At 41.9% G+C, this 18,660-nt stretch overlaps 1 protein-coding gene across 1 annotated transcript in view; it reads right to left on the bottom strand.

The window, feature by feature from the left end:
• The window catches only part of dars2 (aspartyl-tRNA synthetase 2, mitochondrial), a 46,560-nt gene extending 27,976 nt beyond the window's left edge, over positions 1 to 18,584 (bottom strand). The window contains exons 1-8 of the mRNA XM_048602015.1: positions 18,323 to 18,584; positions 12,913 to 13,012; positions 11,655 to 11,721; positions 10,593 to 10,694; positions 5,778 to 5,873; positions 3,566 to 3,689; positions 2,941 to 2,987; positions 1,978 to 2,084 (exon numbers count right to left, since the gene is read on the bottom strand). Coding sequence (XP_048457972.1) covers positions 1,978 to 2,084; positions 2,941 to 2,987; positions 3,566 to 3,689; positions 5,778 to 5,873; positions 10,593 to 10,694; positions 11,655 to 11,721; positions 12,913 to 13,012; positions 18,323 to 18,491 — 812 coding nt within the window. The 5' untranslated portion in view covers positions 18,492 to 18,584. The remainder of the gene's footprint in view (positions 1 to 1,977; positions 2,085 to 2,940; positions 2,988 to 3,565; positions 3,690 to 5,777; positions 5,874 to 10,592; positions 10,695 to 11,654; positions 11,722 to 12,912; positions 13,013 to 18,322) is intronic.
• Between the last annotated feature and the right edge of the window lie 76 nt (positions 18,585 to 18,660).

The following is an 18,660-nucleotide window of genomic DNA, read 5'->3' as shown; positions in this document are numbered from 1 at the left end:
ATGAGTTAACAAGGTGTAGAGCTGGATGAACACAGCAGGCCAAGCAGCAGAGGAGCAGGAAAGCTGACATTTCTGAAGAAGGGTCTAGGCCCGGAATGTTAGCTTTCCTGCTCCTCTGATACTGCTTGGCCTGCTGTGTTCATCCAGCTCTACACCTTGTTATCTCAGATTCTCCAGCATCTGCAGTTCCTATTATCTCTGAAACATTCAGATGAGTTAGTCAGTTTGATGGTAAAGAGTTGGGATTATCCCAGGTTGATGACTGCAACTTTTCTGAGGTTTACTTTACACAGAACTAGGGAATCAAATTCACATTGGTTCTGTTCAGATGCACATTCTACTTCCTCCTCCACAATGTTCCCGAACATAATCAAGTGTTTGAAACTAATCAATAATAACCAAGTCATTGCAGTGGTTAGATCTGATAGCAGACTGTCAGCATTCACCAATCAGTAGCATTCTGCAACTAACCACAATTTCAGGATATTGGATATGCTTAGATTAATGCTGAAATCCTGAAGTTGCAGTCCATCACCAGGTTCTGACACAGGCTGCATTGTGCCATGCTATTAAGGGAGCTGAAGGCTTAGTGGTATTATTGCAAAACTGTTAATCCAGAGACATTCTGGGGACATAGGTTCAAATCCTACCATGGCAAATGGTGGAATGTGAATTCAATAAAAAAAATCTGGAATTAAGAGTCTAATGATGAACATGAATCTATTGTTCATTGTTGGAAAAACCCATCTGGTTCACTAATGTCATTTAGGGACGGGAAACTGCCATCCTTACCTGGTCTGGCCTATATGCGACTCCAGACCCACAGCAACGTGGTTGACTCTTAACTGCTCCACGGGCAATTAAGGTTGGGCAATAAATGCTAGCCTAGCCAGTGATGCCCTCATTTTTTTTCAACATGCATTTGTCACTTACTCCAAAATGTCACACATTAAAGTTCTCAATCTGTGAGGTCTGTGTCAACCTTTTTTTTTATTATTCACTCATGCAAAAACCACAATCATTAGATGACTATTAATCATGTACCCTGTCATATTCTGCATGTCAAGTTATAGATTTCAGAATTACAAGATATAGATCTGCTAACAGAAAATCCATTTTCTGTGCAGAAAGCTCCAACACGTGCCAGAAACATTTACTGAGAATTCAAGCAGGAATACCACCACCTGCAAGTTCCCCTCCAAGCCACTCACTATCCTGACTTGTATCACTGTTCATTCACTGTCGCTGGTTAAAAATTGTGGAACTCCCTCCCCAACAGCATTGTAGGTCTACCTACAGCATATAACTGCAGCAGTTCAAGAAGGCAACTCACCACCACCTTCTCAAGGGTAACTAGGGACAGACAATAAATGGTGGCCATCCATCGACCCACAAGAGAATATAAAAAAGATGGCACAATGCACCAATCATATTTGCTCTCTGAATTGTAATATTCACTATTAGAAATTCAAGGAAAATATTTTGCACATGCTATTAACAGTTTTTCTATGCTTATTACTTAGGTTGTGTTCTTTCTTCACTCTCCCATAGTTAACTGGCTGGATTATTTCTATTCCAACTTGAGCAGATGACTATAAGTTGTGTAAAGAATTAGTGTGCAACTAATTGATAGTTGAGAAATTTTTCACTTTTAACTTTAGAATGATACCTGACCCTCTCTCTCATCTCATAATCTTTTGCATATGATCTTACTCAGCTGAAATGGGGCAGAGAAGGATAGACAAACTCCATTCCCACCTTTTGTGACAGAAATCGTGGCATCCGGCTGACACAAACTATTAATTCTTAAAGACTAAAAAATGTGTTTACAGAATTTGTGCAGAACAAGTGTTAGCAATAAAAGTTTTGAGACACACTCAGATATTAGGTTCGCAAGGCGGTTTTAAATCTCCTTGCAGTTAGTCTCGAGGTCAGATCAATACTTTAAAGTCTACTACAGGCAGCGTAGGGGCTTACCTGTCTAGTCCCCCTATCATCAACAGCTGCTTGAATTGTTGAGGGCTCTGTGGGAGGCAGTAAAACTTCCCTGGCTCCCTTGAGGGTACCACAAATTCCTTGGCTCCCTGCAGACCAAGTAACAAGGTAAAACTGAAGAAAGTTCATATTCCACACTTAATGATAGCGTACCGTATGTGTACAGATCATAGTAGAATCAAGGGCCATATTGTTTATCACAAGTCTCCATCTTTGTATGGCAAACAACTACAATGTTGCAGAAGACAAACTGACAGATAGTCCGAGGAAAGGAAGTTGCCAAACTGGATTTCAAAAAAATTCATTGAAACAGCTTAAGTTCAAATTGCCAAAATAAATTGTTTTGCCAAGATTCATGCACAAATTTAATAATGAAAGATTTTTTAAAGAAACATTTAACGTATGTTCTCTACACTCTAGACTTCCATAATCATCCACCTGTTCTTATCATGAGCTGAGGAGAACAGAGATGAGGTTCTTTCAAACAAAAATCTCTGCTGGTTTATCATGTGAGATTGTTGGCATTGCAGCACAAAGTCATTTTGTCATCAATCCGTGGAACAGAGAGTAGATTGTCTATTCCATCCAAATAAGGCAAGAATAGTTAATGATTTTTCTCCACCTCAACCTTTTCTTTCCTCCCAGATTAAAAGTGACACGGCATTTATCATTTTCAAGATATGAGCTTAATGGTTGCATTGCTGGAAACTGTACTTTGTAAAGTGTGATAATGAAAAGGCAGTCTTCATGTTTCAGGGAATTGCAAAGGGCAAGGAAATTTAGAAGAAAGCAACCCCAGAATTCTCAAAGAAAAAATTGTTGTGACCAAATAAAGAATGTCACATGCATGCAAGTGTAATCTCAGCCTATGTTGGAAAATGATAAAGACAAGAAAACACACTGCAGGAGAGTTGAAGGAAGAACGAAATAATTTGCATCACTTACACCAGGGGTTTTCTTAAATAACGTTGGAGTCTCCACATCTACAAAACCTGGAGATAAAACACAACAAAGACATCACAATTTCAGACAGGGGGTTTCATGCCTCCTATCATTTTGTGAACAATATAGTTTTACTCAGCTTTGTTGAAAAAAATGAACTAATCACGTGTGATTCTTATTGGATCAGCTCGTATAAACAGGCCACAATTGACAGATTCACTTAACAGTAGTGATTCACGACACAGGATGTGGAATTGACAGAGTTAAAATGGCCTGCCATGCCTCTGTTGATTAGATGGGTAGCAAATGTTACCAGAAATTAAACTCGATTGTAAGATCTAATTTAGATTAGAAGTAGGTGGTGTTGAATCTATCATGGAACTTGCCTGTTAACTCTATCATAAGATGTCATCTTACTTGTATTTACTTTAATGTCACTTTCTCAAAATCTGTGTTTGTTTCTGCATTCTGCTCATACTGCTGTTTTTCTTCTGAACAGTCGTATCAAATACAAAATGTTTACAGTTTCTCTCTCCATATATGCTGAGAGACTTGCCCGGTTTCTCCAATATTTTCTGCTTTTAACTTAAATTTCCAGCATCCACAATATTTTGCTTTTATTTCTTACCATGTAAATTACAGAGATACTCTCTCATCTTCATTACCATCTGGGACCGCAGTCGCAAGCTATACTGCATCTGGGAACTCCTCAGATCCAGGTAGCGGTACTGCATGCGCAGTGCTTCTGATTTCTACAGGAAAGTAGAAATTCTGAATTTCAGAAATATAGCCTGACATGCCAGAAAGTGGCATGAAATAAAAATTAAAATATAACTGTTATAGCGCAGAAGGACCAGTTAGTGTGTGTGTGTTCCTTGAAAGTGATGAAACTGGCCCAATGCTGCCTTCTTTGTGCATAGCCAGAAACACTTCTCCTTTCAAGCATAATATACCCTTTCAGGCATAGAATCCCATATCTTAACAACTTAGTTCAGTACAAACATTTCTTATGTTCTCTGCTTCTTTCGGCAGAAGATAAATAAGTTATTAATAACTTACTAGTATTATCTTCTTTCTTCATGTTCTTCCATTTCACTTGGGGTCACTGCAAGGCTGGTTGATCACCCTCCTGCCATCTCCTCCTGTCAGTCACTTATTCCTTTCTAACCCAGCAATATATCTCTCACCAATGCAACTTTCCATCTTAGGTCCTCCTCCTCTTCTTCATCCTAGCAGTCCCATCTCCATCTTCTGTTTCAGCACAGACAGATTTCCTCTCTCTAACCTCAAATGATCACACCATTTTAATTTCTTCTCAAATATTTTCTTCAATGCTTCCACAATACTCACCAACCATCTAAATTTAAGCATTTTCATTACACCATCTATTTCAACATACACATTAGTATCCATTGTTCTTCTGTTCTTGATGTCACCCAAGTTTCTGCACTATATAACAAGTCTACTTTTGTAGATTCTTCTTTTCAGTTTCAGCAATGCTTTTCTGTCACATATTAGCAATCTATCTGAAATACCAAACACCTTGAGTAGTAGTAGAGTCAGTCGGTTTTGTATCTAATTTTGAGAGGCACCAAGTACACAAATCTACTTTAGAAAGCTCTTCAGTACAGCCACTTACAACAAGTCAGTGTTTTATGGCATTGAGCCTTACTGTCTGGAACTGACTCCCATCCTCAGCTGAGTTATCTCAGTATGGGTCGCAGTTGAAGGGACAACACTCGGTCAATTGATTCTGGATTAGGAGAACAGATGCTGTCTGCAGCTTCACAGTTGGAATTTACCAGATGAAAACACAACCAGGATAGAATGTGATGGCTCCCATGATCAAAAAGGATATTAGCACTCACTATCCAAGCTCAAAGGACAAAAACTTGTATTGGCTACTTCCAGCCTGTAGACATCACTGCCTTCAGGAGATTGAGCAGAAGAGAAAAAAACTGCAGGGAGTAGGTTGGAAAAACTTTTTAATACACCCATTTAAAATTTACAGTTATGAGAGAATGAAGTAAATAATGTTGTGTACAATCAGCAAGATTTTTGTCAGTTCTTTTCTATGACAGTTAAGTAATTCTTTGTGAAAAGTGGGCATTTTACCGACAGAGGAAAGTTAGGGTGCACAGCCAAATTACAAGTAGCTGTCTAGGTTGTGGTTGTCTTGCAGTAGGGACCATCCTTTAGAACAATCTATTTACGAGTACAGAAGGGATAGATGAATATGCTGTCAGAAAGATCCCAACCACAATATTTGGCTAATGACCAGTTAACTCATCTCAACATGGGCAGAAACTGGAGCTCAACAACTGACTTCCATGCTTTTGGACTAGGGAGAGGACAGGTCGGATCAGGTTTCTATGTCGGATCACAGTCTGGTGACCTACTTTAAAGGTTGCATCTGTCAGGGTGTTGGAGACAGGTTTGAGGCCTGATATAATCACTGCCATTCCTCTTACATTGTGATCTATTGGATAGGTGTTACTATGATTGGTAACATAAGCCAATATAAGTCAATATTTTCAAGCCAGGAAGAAAACGAAGAGGAAAATAACTGAAATTCAATACTTTCTACTATCAAACAATTAAAATTTCAGACCAAAATCCATACCAGAGTGATGTGGACCAGAGGAAAAAGGGCATGCCAGTGCATTTCTGTCCAAATCTTGTATACATTTACAATGCGAGACTCGAAAACCTGAGATCTGTCAGAGTATCTTGACAGTGCAGTAAGATGAGAATGTGCTACACTTATGAGGATCAAGAAAGTAGGCCAAAGCAAAAGTAAGAGTAAACATCTAACTTTGCGTTTTAGCTCCAAGTCTTACCTTTACAAGCTCCTTGATTTCAAAAGGCAGCTTCCTACATCTGTTCAGAATCTCAGCATGCTGCATTTGCACTTCAATTTTTCCTGTTGGCATCTCCTAAAATACAAAAAAAGGACTGGGTCATATCAGATTTCACACCATCAGGGCAAAACCACACTGAAACCGGCACAACAAGTAGTAAATTCTCAGTACAAGAAAGAAAAAACAAAAATGACTCTAAATGACCCAATGTTTACAGCACTTGTATGGACAAGATTATGTAGGCTGACTCTTCCATACAGTATTATTGCACAAAGTCAAGGAGCTGAATCTTGCAATATTTTGACTGTCAATTTTGAGAGTGTTATAGAGGGTTTCTGTCTGTAAGGCCTAGCAAGATTCCTCACCGTATCATTCCAAACCTGACCCATTAGCAACCTATCAAGTCCTTATGGCACCTTTCTTTTTTGATGCTAGCCCAAATCTACCACACACCGTAACTGAAAGAACTCACCAAACAGTGGATATCCCGGAATGGAACATCTTTAAAACATTGTTACACACCCAGACAAGCACTGGCATTCTGAAGCTGCCCTGTTCCTGACATTTTCCCCGGGTATGGCAGACAAAGGAAACCTGGCGCACCACTTGGCAGACAGGGATAAGGTTGACAGGGTGATGTAGAGGAGGCAGTCCTCTGACCCTGCTAGTCTGCTCCAAAGTTATCACCCACAGTGCAGTCTCAACTGTCCAAAGGAATTCCCAAAGGTTGGATAAAAAGGTCAATGATGTTCTCCATTCCACCAGGCTAAGCTCTCTCCTACCTCACACATACTGTATTCTTGCTATTGCCCCACCTCCCACCCAGGTTAGTGTTCTGTAACATCCTCCCTCACCCAGTCAACCACCACCTCCCACACTACAAACACGGCATGCCCTCAGTGCTGCCTACTGATTCACCCAGACCACCTCTGTCCACTACCCCAGCACAGACAGCTGAGTCCCATCCCCATTTACATTGCTCTCAATGCCTCCCTTTATTTCATTCAAGGAGAAAACTGCCCACAATAGGGCAGAAAGATGTCAAATGGACAGTGGGGTGCCAGACATTAGGCTCCTCACCATCCACAAGTGGAGAATTCTCCCCTTGCAGAAGAAGACCAAGAAGACCAGTGGAATTCTTCATTCCAGTGCAATTCCCATGTCAACCTCACTGTCAGTGTTGTTCATTGCACACACTTGATTCTTGACTACGATGCCTTCTCTCTTTTGTGTCTTGCAGGTACAACTGGAGTGTTCACCATCTTTGTGGTCAAATGGATCACACCGTAAGAAAGGGCTTTCAGTATCTGTCAAGAGAAGAGTTTAGAGGCTCAGAGGAAGAGTCAGTAATGCTGCCTCCTGCACTCACCTCCAGTTGCGATACTGGCACCTGGATGGGAACTTTAGCTAGATTAGAATTGGGAGCACATGCTGATGAGCATAATATTGCCACATCTCTAGAGCTGGCCAAGGAAGAAATACCCCAGGTCTCTCACACTCGGATGACTGTCGGAGACCAGCCACCTGCTCAGCCTCAAGCACGAAATGACCTGTGGTGTTGGCAACTGGGGACTTTGTGAACATGCACAAGCAGACACAGGAGCATCAGGCAGCTATATAGGAGTCAACAGGACTCAGAACCCAGGAGGCTACAGGATTACAGCAAAGATATAGGGACCCAGCTGCTGCAAGCATGCAATCATCTGGTGCCTCCATGGAGAGGATGTCAATTGCCATGAAGAGACACATCCAGCAGTATCAGGGTCTGCTGCATATGCACCAACCTGCTCTCCATCACTTGGTATTGATTCTCAACAGCAAAGCAAGGTGACACTGGTGCCAGGCCACTTTGACCTCAAACCAATTGGCCTGTTCTTACAAGGAAACAGGTCAGTGGCAGTAAACACCGAGCAGTAGGAGGAACCGTGAACAGGCCCCTCAGAAATCTCTTCTGAGACACTCCACAGATGGCAGGGCCTTCCACCTTCAACTTGCCTTAGATTATAAAAGTCTGTAAGGTTGGATTATAAAAGTAAAGAAACGTTGTTAGAATTATGTAATGCATTGGTGAAACATCTGGAACATTGCGTCCATTTCTGGTCGTCTTACTTGAGGGAGGAATGTGGTGGCACTGGAGGTAGTTTAGAGAAGGTTCACAAGGTTGATTCCAGGTATGAAACGGTTGTCATGCAAGGAGCAGTTGAATAGCCTGGGCTTGTACTTGCTGGAGGGATCTGATTGAGCAATGTAAAATGCTGAAGAGGATTGATAAGGTGGACGTGGAACAGATGCTCTTCCTTGTGAGAGGGTCTCAAACAAGACGGCCTAGATATAAAGTGAGAGGAGGAGAAAATACTTCTCCGAGGGTTGTGAATACTGCCAGAGAGTGCAGTGGAGGCAGACTCTTATCAACAGATTCAAGAAATAAATAGATATTTTCTGATGAAAAGTAGAACAAAAGGTTATGGGGAGCAGGCAGGAAAGTGGAGTTAAGATCATGATAAGATCAGCCATGATCATGTTAAATGGCGTAGCAAACTCGAAGGGCTTAATTACCTACTCCAATTTCTAATTCCTAAGTTCCTATTGCTTGTGATTTTCATGTCTGGGAAAGTTCAAGCCTAGGAGGGTGCACTGGCCTCTCACAAGGATATACTCTGCCTGTCTGGGCCATTAAGACACAAATTTGCTCAGGGTCACCTGAGCATACCTTCAAGGCTTCAGTGTAGAGCAGGCAAATGATTAAGGGTCATCACAGATTGGGAGCCCACAGGTGTGTCCAATCTAGGGAATGTCACCCTTTGAAGAGTCTCACGACACTCAGTTTTGCAGCCATCTCCCTCACAGGTCAAGGCATTTACCTGGCCCACTCCAGTTGTGGTTGCAGATATTTTCTTTCCCATTAAACAGTTGCAATTTCCAGCATAATGGAAGGCAGCCAGTACTCCATGGAAAGCAATTTCCAGGCTGCACGTTTGCATATCAGTGAGAACATGGACATCTGAATTCCTTTCCTGGTAGCGCTTTCTATGAACTCCATAGACATTAACCCATCTCAGGTACCCCTATCCAAGCTGCTTATATGAGCCTTCACCTGTCCACATTTACCCCTAACCTCTGGTATATAAGTGACCATGCTAGGTATGTTCATACACTGTCATTTCTCAGAAGGTGCTTGTTACTGTTGTTGACTCCCACCCCCGACGCTTTCATGACCCAGTTCCCATCCATACTTTACCATATCCTCCCCTCATGTCTAGTTGTGCCCCTTTACAACCAACACCTCCCTGCCTCACAGCCTGTAGCCCCAATTCCCGAGAATGGGTTCCCCAATCTTCTTCCTGCAATAGCAGCCCACTTTCCCCATACTCTCCTTAACTTTCTAGTAAGGAGACAATGAATTGTGGCCCACCCACTTGAATGACCTAAACAGACTGTCTGGGACAACAAGCGCCCATACCTCTGTCTCCCGGTATTAGTGCTAACCCTTGGACTGATCTTGAAGGAGACACATGTCTGACAGTGAACACATCCTCAACTACACATCCATAGACCCCTGGACCAAGAGCACCCCAACCGGATGCCTGAACATGGCCAAGCCCCTAGATTGATCTCAAAGGCACTACTTACTCCCCCAGTTTGCTGTGCTGGGATCCCCCGATTGACAGGTACCACCATGGACTTCAGTAAGGCCCACACCCCTGTGACTTTGCAACTCGGACACCTCCTTGCAGCACATGCAGCATTTTTGCCACGGAAGCTGCTGGCACGTGACGCAGTTGTGAGATTGCCATTGCAATATGCCATGTGGCAAGATGTCAGCCCTCCTTTCTGAGAGCTGCTGACCAGCAAATCAAACTGTCTGGCTCTTTGACTGTGCTAAGAAGCAACGCAAGGCAGGGAAGGGCCACAGGGCTGAATAACCTACTACTGCTCCTTCTTTCTTTCTTCATATGTTTAATATACCATGTAGATATTTTTATGTTTCTTTAATTGTTTTGAAGAAACATAATTAACTAATGAACACTGCAGCATTTCTGAAACAAAACGCCTTTCAATTACTTCATTTAAAATATGCAGTAAAATTAAACAACAGATGCACTCTACTCTGTTACAGCATAGGCTTGGGAAGCAATTGCCAGAAATTTGGGAAAGGGAAAGAAAAATCATGCAGTGAGCAAAGCTCAAGGACATCCTAGCAATTAAATCAGACAACCATTAACAGAGGCCTCTGAACCGCTCAGAGCAAGAAACGATGCCCACACCAAAACAGAAAATAACTTGAAAACCATGGATAACACATTTGTTACAGCAATTTGGATGATATGGAGGGATTTTTGATCAAAATATCCGTCATGGTAACCAGATGGGTTTATGCCTATGTTTCCTGACATTAAATTGCCTGTCTTTGGTATCCTTGTAGAGCAACGGATGGACTCTACGCACAGTGACAAATCATTCTTCTTATTACTTCAGGAACAACAAAGGCCAGTCTAAGTGTGATGTAATTGGAAATAGGCTGGCAGCACACGTATGGGAATTAATACAAACAATAATCAAGTCAGATCGTACAACAGCTCTCCTCTCATGGCATGGGGTGAGGGGGCGTGGGGTGTGGAATGTTAGGTTGATGTGCATTGCTGTATTTTCAGAAGATGTATGCACTTTAATTTATAATTAGTTTATAATTTTGTTGCAAACACATCAGGCAGACAGAACAGCTAATCTAGAGGTCCTAACCATATTCATAACTTGAAAATCTTTAGACATCCAGATCAGAAGTTAGTTACTAACCAGATTCGCTTGTCCTGGTGGTCGGGGGATCACTGTTCCAGTGACAGTAATTACAGATTCCAGAGGAAGTTCGCACAATATCTTCTTGAGGTGTGCAGTAGACTGTGGAGAGAAGCATCATACCCAAATTCAAATGTGAAATCCCAGCTTATGTAAGTACAAGAAAAATACATATTTTTGTGAAGATGGTGATGTAAAATGGTTGGTTGACAGAGAATGGACCTCAAGCAGGTGTGAACTGCATTGCTAGTCTAAAGGACTATATGATATGCCATGAAATAGTAAGCTGTGGCATCAAATAAAACCCCATGAGTGACAATGCTTTTTCCAAATTGGGATGGATACAAAGAGACTCCAACATTATTGTACATCTGAGATGTAAGTTGAATCCTCAGCCAGAACAGAAAATAACAACTAAAAATCTTACTTTAGAATACCTCAGCTTAACAAAACATGAACAAATTTAACATTATTAAAACACCAACTGGGAGGACTTCTGGTACAGCAGGTAGCATCCCTGTCTCCAAGTCAGAAGCTACAGTTTCAAACCCCTCTTCAGAATTTGACGGTTTAGGAAGGTCCATTCATAATATGATCAAATAGGTTTAGTATCAACTTGTAAATCATTCCGACATATATCAACAGCAGGCAATAAGAGCAAGTAAGATTCCTAGTCAGCCATGCAATGGAAAGAATTAGGAGCCTCTACCATCATGACTCATAGCTCTAGGCTACAGCTGTTAAAATGCACATTGTCACAGCAAACCAGAGTCCTTGGGCTGTCAGCTGGGTCAGGTGGATCAGATTAGTCCCCATAGCCAATAGTGCCACAGTGTTTAATCCTGGTTCTGGCTGGCATGGCTTAGGACCTGCCTCCCTGCATTACCCATAGTGAAGGCAGCGGTGCAGTGGTTTGTTCTTGGCTTTGGGCAGGAAACTCCAGAAGAAGTAATTGAGGGATTAAATCTTTAAAATCTAAATTATCTGCTTTACAATTATAATTAAGCCCTGTGGCTGTGGTGATTCATGCAATAAAATTTCCTGAAATCTAAATCTATTTACCTTTTCCTGGGGTATAACAATCTGTGTTAACCCATCAAAATCTCTCAGAACAATGAAGACACCCTGTCTGAACAAACACAAAACAGTTAGTGACACAAAGCAACAGTTTTCAATTTTATTCCACCTTTCAAAGATATGTTATTTGCTCACCCCTGATACAACCTGTTCCTCAGTTATGTTCATAGAATCTCTACAGTGTGGAAGCAGGCTATTCGGTCCACTGAATCCACACCAACCCTCCAAAGAGCATCCCACCCAGACCCACCACCCTAGACACTTTGGGGAATTTAGCACAGCCAATCCACCTAACCTGCACATTTTTGGACTGTGAGAGGAAACTGAAGCACCCACGGCGGGAATCAAACCTGGGTCCCTGGCACTGTGAGACAGCAGTGCTAACTTCTGAGACACTGTGACACCCCAGTTAAGAGGCCCAGGAGCTGGGCCTTCTTCCAATGCTACATACAGTGATTTGTTTTTGAAAAAGCAGACAGAGTTGCAACTACTACCCATCTGTAACCATAAAAAGACTGGCTAGACAACATGCAGCTCCTACTTATCCTTGAGCAGAGCCCAGGAAATTTAGGGAGAAAAGAAAATAGGAAGAGTAAACAAAACAGCTGAAAATTTAAAGCATCTACATGGAAATACCCACAGAAAGTAAAAAATAGTAATGCTGTATAGAAATGCAGGCTCAGTCAACTTTGACATTACTTCAAAAAGGGTGTTTCTATTTTATTCACTCCCATTCTTAATCTTGCTGTCTGTTTTCTGGCAAGTCCTGGGCATATAATGTTGAATATGAACATCAGTCACTTGAAGGTAACGCTCTGTAGATGACATCTTTGGAGCAGGTCTGGCAATATGTTTGGAACAGAGCTAGCTTCCCACTCTCTCAGCTATGCACAGAGCATGGTTAGCCAGGGGCAGAAGTACATGCTAGATAACTATTCAAAGGCAGAGTCAAATGACACACCCGTGAACTCTCTAGCTTCTTTAGGTCATAAAATGTCATCATGCAACCTGAACAGAAGTATCCAGGTTGTGAAGCATAATAAAGAACTAGTCATGTAAAACCTGACAACTACTTCACAAAATCAAATAGATCAGATTTAAAAAATACATTTTATTACTGATTTAAATTTCAATCAATTAGCACTGTTGATAATTAATGTATTTAACATGTAAATACCATACCCTGGTCCCTGTTGTTGTAAATTGTACAAATCAGTGAACGAACAAATGACTGCACACATACCTCTGATACTGAACCCAGCCACAGAGTCTGACCTCTTGACCAATGTGAGCAGTACACAGTTCTCCACAAGTATGAGTCCGTAAGGCAAAACTATTCAGGTCTGAAGAGAGAAAGAACAAAAATTTTAAATGGGGTAATCACGCATATTACTATTGGAAGAAACAAAGCGTTCATCAGTTGAATAGCATATGGAACTATTACATGCTGATGCTTGTCATAGAGCAATGTCATTGGAGTGATTTGAGTGAGGCACTTTATACCCATACATTTTAAATATAACAAACTTATACAGAGAGACATTGAATTAGTTGTCAAGAGTTTTAAAGAAATATTTCTTAGAGATAACATAAATTAAAAGAACAAAATAAGTCAAATTTAACCTCATCTTCCCAGCTCAGTTGCATTTTAAAGGCTGTGGACATCACTAATATCCAACAAAACTGGATATGGGGAGTAGGGAAGGATGGGTTGGAGTGACCTACTATCAAAATGCTTGGATGCAGAAAAACAATATATTGGACCTCTTCAGGTAAGGAAGCAGCCAATTGTACAGGTACAGACAATGAAAATTCAATGGGGATATTTTTCAGAGAACAATCCTGGGTGCCTCTAGTGGCCAGATTGTTTTAGAACAGCACTGACCATTCCTAAGGGCTTCAAAGGGCAGCTCACCATCATCTTCTCAATGCAATTAGAAATAGGCAATAAATGCTGGCCAGCAACACCCACATCCCAGAAACAAAAAAAACTGAAGCAGCCTATCTAAACCTCTGAGTAATTCTACAGGAAGTATTTCTTCAAAAAAAAAGAAAACCAATTTTCACTCCCATAGAAGTTTCAATCTTTCAACTGAACTTGTAAAATCTACATGATACTATTCAAAGAGCATAGTGTTCTAGTGTTCTAACGGCTGATCTGACATCCTTCACAGCCACTTACTTGTCCTTTCCCCACAATCCTCAATTCCCCTATTGATTAAAAACCTAATTTAGCCTTAAATCTACACAAGGACTCTGCCCCCACAGCTCCCTGTGGCAAGGTGTTCCAAAAACTCCCAAGCCTCAGGAGAAATTCCTCCACACCTCAGTATTAAATTATTTTGAGATTCTCCCAGGAGGGTAGATTCTACACCATATGCCCAGAACTCTGGATTCGGGGTTGAACTCACAAACATCCTTCTCTTAGGACTGAGTGTTTGTCTTTGGTTCACGAAACATGAGGTGGTCTCAACCTCAATTTATAAAGTGCAAACATTCAACCAGTCCAACTTCACCCACCATTTTCGTAGATTGCAGAAGGGGACAGGGATGTGGTTGCAGTTAGCAACCTAAGATTCTGTTTGGGGTTGGACCAAGTCCGAGTGCAGAGATCTCCCCTTGTAACCTGTGCACAAAAGGGCACCAAATATGCAGTATCAACACCAACAAAGGTCTAACACACTGGTAGAGTTGACTTCAACCTTAAGTATACATAATTTTATTTTGTTAGAGCGTAATTTGCAGTACTGTGTGAGTTGGCTTTGAAGTCATCAACCCTGATGGAAGCACCAATTACTGAAGAAGGGTCACTCGACCTGAAACATGAACTCAGATTTCTCTCCACAGATGCTGCAGGCCTGCTGAGCTATTCCAGTAGTTTCTCTTTTTGTTTCTGATTTACAGCATCCATAGTAATTTCGTTTTTTATTACAGAGAAATTTACAGGCTCTATTACTTTCAAGGCCACCTGAGTGCATGCCTCAGAATTCCCATTGGCTGCAGGCAGACTCTCAAAAGGTTGCAAAAGCTCAAGGACCATCTCTCAAGCCAAATATATCCTCTCGAAAAAGATCTGTTTATGCAGATCTATTTTCTGCTAGCCAGCCAATCTTCTATCCATGCTAATATGCCACCCTCATATCATAAGCAGGGGAGTTATCCACTGTGTCCTATTCAATATTTACCACTCAATTAACATGAAAAAAAAATTATCTAGTCATTATCACAGGGCTGTTTGTGGGGAGTTTCCGTGTGTAAACTGCTGCCTACATTTCCTACACAACAATAGCGACTCTACTCTTCTCTTAGAAAGTCCTGTAGGATGGAGAAGGTGTTGCTTCCAATCCAGTTTTATAGATTTGAATGGCTGATAAGTCCAATGGTGATATAAACAGTGACAATACTTCATGGGGAGATGGTATCATAGTGGTAGTATAACCAAACTAGTAATAAAGAGGTTAATGCTGTAGGGACAAAGGTTCAGCTGATGCATTTTAAAACAATTAATTAATAAATTTGGAATTGAAAGTTAGTCCCAGTAAGGGCCACTATTAAAGTATCATTGATCATGGTAAAACCTGTGTTTCATTTATGTCCTTTGGGAAAGGGAATTTGCCATCTCTACCTCATCTCTTTTATTTGTGACCCCAGGACCACCAGAATGCGGGAAATTCTTAAGACTTCTGAAATGGCCTAGCAAGCCCTTCAGATGTATCAAAGTGGCACAGTAAAGCCAAAAGGTAATGAATTTGAACATATCTACCCATCACTGACTTGGACACCAAAAATGACAATGGCGCACCCAGTCCTGTTGAGCTTGCAAAGTCTTCCTGATGAAAATCTGGAGCTCATGCCAATATTGGGAGAGCTGTCTCAGACTAGTAAAGCACCATCCTGACAGAGTCATATGCATTGAATTATACCTTACAATGTTCCAGACACCACCATCACCATCACCATCCCTGCCCACCAGCAAGACAGAAGCATTAGAGCTGGTAGAACTGACCAAGCTGACCAAGTACTGATGAACATTTCTGCTAGGTTTAGTCTGCAGCAGATGGCAAAGGAACCAATGAAATGAAAAAAGCTACTTGGACTCATCCTCACCAAACTCTCTATTGCAGATGAATCTGTTTCTTTCAGTATTAGTAGGAATGACCACTGCCCAGTCCTTGTAGAGACAAAGTTCTGCCTTCACATTGAGGATCCCTACACCATGTTGTGTGGAACCACCATGGTGCTAAATGCTATGATTTAGAACATAAATAGCACCTCAAAACTGAGCATCCACTAGATGCTATGGGCTTGTGCAGCAGAATTGTATTCAATCACCATATGTGACCTCATGGTCTTGCATATCCCTCACTCTATTATCATCAAGTCACAGGATCACACACTGGTTCAAAACAAGTGTTGGAGAATATTGCAGAAGCAGCACAGCTATATCTAAAAAAGGGGGTGCAAACCTTGTGAAGCTACAACATTGGATTATTTATATGTAAAACAGCAGAACCAGTATTCAATAGAACAAGCACTAAGAATTCAAGATGGCAGGGGTGGCAGCACGCTAGGTAGCGTTCAGGCTGCTTAGCCTGCCCACTCCAGGTTAGCTGCATCCTCCTTTCTCTTTCCTTTTCATCTTCTTTCTTTGTCTTATTCTTCATCATCTTCTTGCCTGCAGCAGAGGAGGTGCCATTGCAGAGGAGGCTGGAGTGGGACTCATGGCAAAGGTGTTCTCTGCAGCTGTGGCTCATTGTTGCGGTAGGCCCTGTGTGGGGACTCCTAGTGATGTCAGCAAGGCTGCAGCTTTGGCTGCCTGGTGGGCCCTGATCAGGACTCCCAGCAATGTTGGCAAAGGACGGCTGCAGCTTTGGCTGCCTGGTGGGCCCTGATCAGGACTCCCAGCAAAGTTGGCGAAGGATGGCTGCAGCTTTGGCTGCTTGGTGGGCCCTGATCAGGACTCCCAGCAATGTTGGCAGCAGTGGAGCCGGGTACTCCTGGGGCATTGGCTGGACCCAGAATGGGGGCTCATTGTAGTGTGGAGACCGGAACACCTTACAGAAATCCCAGAGACCTTAAGAAAATCCAAAGCCATGCTTGACAAGGACTTTAAAATTGAACATTACTTGTCATTTTTTTAATTTTATATTTTTCCTTTATTGAATAGAAGATGAAGCCCTATTTACATAATTTCTTTTTGTTCATTTTGTAATCCAAAATGGCACCGGATTGTGGCAACAAAATACTTTTCACTATATTTTCCCAAATACAAGTGACAATAAAATCATTCAAATTTTCAAGCAATCCCACAACAAATGGAGTGTATCAAAGTTCTACAGGCTTGCCACATCCAACTGTGAACAGTAACGGACAATTAAACAACAACAATATCAGATTCTACAAATATCCCCATTCTCAATGATGAGGAAGCCTAGTACATCATTGCTCCTCTTCCTGAGATCCCCAGTATCACAGCCACCAGTCTTCAGCCAACTTGACTCACTCCATGTAATATCAAGAAAGAGGTGAAGGTTCGGATCATTATGTATATTCAGGCCAAGGTAGATAGATTTTCAATCAATAATGAAATTAAGGGTTATGGGGGAAAAGCAGAAAAGTGGAGTTTAGGATTATTAGATCAGCCATAATCAATCTCATTGAATGATGGAGCATACTGAATGGCCGACTTCTGTTCCTACATCTAATAGCTTTAAGGTATTGAAGATTTGTGCTCCAGAAACTGCTGAGCCCACAGTGACACTTTTTTTAATACAAAAATAACACTGGCATCAGCCCAAAATGTGGAAAATTGCCCAGGTATGTCCTATCCGCAAATAAACAAATCCATCCCAATCATTTAAAGCCTTATCAATCTACTCTCAATCATTGGCTAAATGTTGCTGACAGTGACTTCAAGTGGCATTTACACAACAATATACACAAATGTTCATTTTGGGTTCTGCCTGGGTCATTTGGCTCCTGAACTCATTACATCTTTGGTCCAAACATGGACATAAGAACAAAGCTCCTAAGAGATATTAAGAGACTTCCACTGACATCAAGGAGAGATGACTTAACGTGGCTTGAAGTATCCACAACAAGAGTAATGAATATGGGAATCGATGAAAAATTCTCCACTGGCTGAAATCAGACCTAGTACAAAAGAAAGACGGCCGTGGTTGTTGGAGGTCAATCATCTCAATCCCACGACATCAATGCAGGAGTACCACAGAGTAGTATCCTCAGCACGAACATCTACAGCAGCTTCATTTATTTTTTTTTTAAAAACTGATACTACCGTTGATCTTAGCTGAAAGGTCTATCAGACAAGGTGAGAAGTGGGAATATTCACTAATAATTAACGCATCATTCTGACTGGAACTATGTCACCGTTCCTGCACTGTCGATGGGTCATAATCCTGAAATTCACTCGTCTCCCCAACAGCACAGAGTAAACTGCACCCTCCCCATGGACCACTGGCAGTGCAATGGGCAGCTGGTCACCATCTTCTCTAAGACGATTACGAATGGGCAATAAATGCAGCGACACCCATAAAAGGTCAAATAAAAAAAAGTTGAAAGAAAACATCGTTGGTGTTGAGGTGTTTTGTGAGATCCTTGCCGGTAGTAATACCCGGTGTGAAGGGCCTCACCTGGTTCTGTTCTCGGAGCTCTAACGGGCCGTTGTGGTGGGTGGCTCTGCAGAGGCTGAGCCTGCTTGTTGCAGCGGGAACTACAAACCCCTCTGAGTCCCAGCAAGCGGAGCAGAACCGGCACCGGGCCCCGACACAGGCCCAAGACCGGCCGCGCAACCTGTGCCATCTCCCGAACAAAAATGTAAAAACAAGCTCGAGGCCTCTCTGGTTGGCAGATGTAACAGGATCGCTACTGATCCCCTCCCGGCCACGCCGCCTCTGACCTTTCACCCTGACGACAGACATAACCAATCAACCCCATCCGCGGATCCTAGTGGTAGTAGAGACGGCTCTCA

The sequence above is a fragment of the Rhincodon typus genome, chromosome 10 (genome assembly GCF_021869965.1).
Source record: "Rhincodon typus isolate 14 chromosome 10, sRhiTyp1.1, whole genome shotgun sequence".
Classification (NCBI taxonomy): domain Eukaryota; kingdom Metazoa; phylum Chordata; class Chondrichthyes; order Orectolobiformes; family Rhincodontidae; genus Rhincodon; species Rhincodon typus.
This window is presented reverse-complemented; position numbering and strand designations above follow the sequence as displayed.